This window comes from Penaeus vannamei, chromosome 7 (assembly GCF_042767895.1).
Source record: "Penaeus vannamei isolate JL-2024 chromosome 7, ASM4276789v1, whole genome shotgun sequence".
In the NCBI taxonomy this organism is placed as follows: Eukaryota; Metazoa; Arthropoda; class Malacostraca; order Decapoda; family Penaeidae; genus Penaeus; species Penaeus vannamei.
Genome location: NC_091555.1, coordinates 30,741,051 through 30,743,550, shown reverse-complemented (window position 1 = coordinate 30,743,550; position 2,500 = coordinate 30,741,051). Strand labels below are relative to the sequence as shown.

At 48.6% G+C, this 2,500-nt stretch overlaps 1 protein-coding gene across 3 annotated transcripts in view; it reads right to left on the bottom strand.

Annotated features, from left to right (window-relative positions):
• LOC113800480 (ubiquitin-conjugating enzyme E2 Q2) overlaps nucleotides 1–2,500 on the bottom strand; it is a gene marked incomplete at its 3' end in the record, with an annotated part of 35,238 nt that overhangs the window by 15,741 nt on the left and 16,997 nt on the right. For all 3 annotated transcript variants that reach the window (XM_070123692.1, XM_070123690.1, XM_070123693.1), the window contains 2 exon segments: nucleotides 469–603; nucleotides 780–884. In XM_070123692.1, coding sequence (XP_069979793.1) covers nucleotides 469–603; nucleotides 780–884 — 240 coding nt within the window.

The window sequence follows — 2,500 nt, the reverse complement described above, 5'->3', positions numbered from 1 at the left end:
GCCATCATTTCCTGTATCAAATTAGCATGGTGTATTTTATTTCAATTTGAAAATAAAGGAAAAAGTAAAAACTAAAGAAAAAAAGGTCAACAACAGTAGATGAGCTTTAGAAAATAATCAATAAATAAAACTAAGAAAAAATTCAAAATAAGTCAACAAGATTTTCTTTGCAAAGGGCTGAAATAATGAGAATATATTACATGTCTTTCTGCCAAAACACTGGGAGTTTTGCACAGTAATTACAACAGACCATTAAACAAAAACTATCTTTTTAAACTTCAACATCTTTTTAGGATGAAATAACTAGAGCAAGGTAAACAACAGGCAGGACATTCCTTTTAATTTGAACCATTTAAATTCCTTTACATCATCACACTTACTTTCTTCTCAATCATCCTGGCCAAAGATTAAGCTTAAAACCACAAGTACTTGATTCTTGTGGCATGGCTTGTTCAATATTTTACTTACATGGTCAATACTGTCATTCCCATTAATGACCTGAGGTACAGAAACAAGGTCTAGTCTGTCTTCTAGGTCAGGTGGTTCCTCCATCCCATATGCTGCACACAATTCACGCAGAAGGAGCTTCACCTGCTGTAACACCTGAAAGATGAGCACATTGTAGTGTTGCCATTACATATTTTTACATACTTGACAAAACACATCAGCTAGTTACCTAATACTAGCTAGTTACCTACTGCTATCAACTAAAGAAAAAGAAAAGTGATGCAGGAAGGCATCCACTGACAACTATCATATGTTATTAAGAATTTCCTTACATGATTATCTCTGCCGTTGGTGTTGCTGAGCCGTTCAATGGCATTAGTAACGTTAGTGTCCTCAGTCTCCGCAAACCAGACTGGAGGGGAGTGTGGGTACGTCTCCTGGAAAAGACAAGTTAAATTAAATTAGTTATGTAACTAGGGGGAGGACGGAGTAGGAATCAGGGGAGGGGGTAGAAGGAGAGGAGGGGGAGCAAGAAGATGGAGGGGGGCAAGAAGATGGAGTAATAGGAAGATAGAGGAGGAAGAGGTGGAGGAAGAGGACGAAGAGGAGGAGGAGGAGGATGAGGAGGAAGAAGAGGAGGAGGAGGAGGAGGAGAAGGTGGAGGAGGAAGAGGAGAAGGAGGAGGAAGAGGAGGAGGAAGAGGAGGAGGAGGAGGAAGAATGGGAAGGAGGAGGAGGAGGAAGAGGAGGATGAAGAATGGGAAGGAGGAGGAGTAGTAGTAGTAGGAGGAGGAGGAGGAGGAGGAGGAGGAGGAGGAGGAGGAGGAGGAGGAGGAAGAAGAGTTGGAGGAAGAGGAGGAGGAGGAAGAGAAGGAGGTGAAGGTGGAAGAGGAAGAGGAGGAGGAGGAAGAGAAGGAGGAGGAGAAGGTGGAAGAGGAAGAAGAGGTGGAAGAGGAGGAGGAGGAGGAGGAGGTGGAAGAAGAGGAGGAGAAGGAGGTAGAAGAGGAGGAGGAGGAGGAGGTGGAAGAGGAGGAGGAGGAGGTGGAAGAGGAGGAGGAGGAGGTAGAAGAGGAAGGAGGAGGAGGAGGTGGAAGAGGAGGAGGAGGAGGAGGAGGAAGTAGAAGAAGAGGAGGAGGGAGGAGGTGGAAGAGGAGGAGGAGGAGGTGAAGGTGGAAGAGGAGGAGGAGGAGGTGAAGGTGGAAGAGGAGGAGGAGGAGGTGAAGGTGGAAGAGGAGGAGGAGGAGGAGGTGGAAGAGGAGGAGGAGGAGGTGAAGGTGGAAGAGGAGGAGGAGGAGGAGGTGGAGGTGGAAGAGGAGGAGAAGGTGGAAGAGGAGGAGGAGAAAGAGGAGGAGGAGAAGGAAGAGGAGGAGGAGGAGATGGATGATGATGAGGAGGAGGAGGAGGTGGAGATGGATGATGAGGAAGAGGGGAGGAGGTGGTAGAGGAGGAGGAGGAGGAGGAGGTGGTTGAGGAGGAGGAGGAGGAGGAGGAGGAGGAGGAGGAGAAGGAAGAGGAGGAAGAAGAAGAGGAGGAGTGAGAGGAGGACGAGGAGAAGGAGAAGAACGAGGAGGAGGAGCAGGAGGAGGATTCGGAGGAAGAGCAGCAGCAGGAGGATGAGGAAGAGTAGCAGCAGGAAGAGCAGATGCAAGATGAGGAGGAAGAGCAGCAGCAGGATGAGGAGGAAGAGTAGCAGCAGCAGGATGAGGAGGAAGAGCAGCAGCAGGATGAGGAGGAAGTGCAGCAGCAGGAGGAGGAGGATGAGCAGCAGCAGGAGGATGAGGATGAGGAAGAGCAGCAGCAGGATGAGGAAGAGGAGGAGCAGCAGCAGGATGAGGAAGAGGAGCAGCAGCAGGATGAGGATGAGGAGGAGCAGCAGCAGGATGAGGATGAGGAGGAGCAGCAGCAGGATGAGGAAGAGGATGAGGAGGAGCTGCAGCAGGATGAGGATGAGGAGGAGCAGCAGGAGGAGGAGGAGGAGGAGGAGGAGGAAGAGGAGGTTCTTAATAACAACCACTAATAATAATTATTATTCTCATCATCATAATAATAATAAT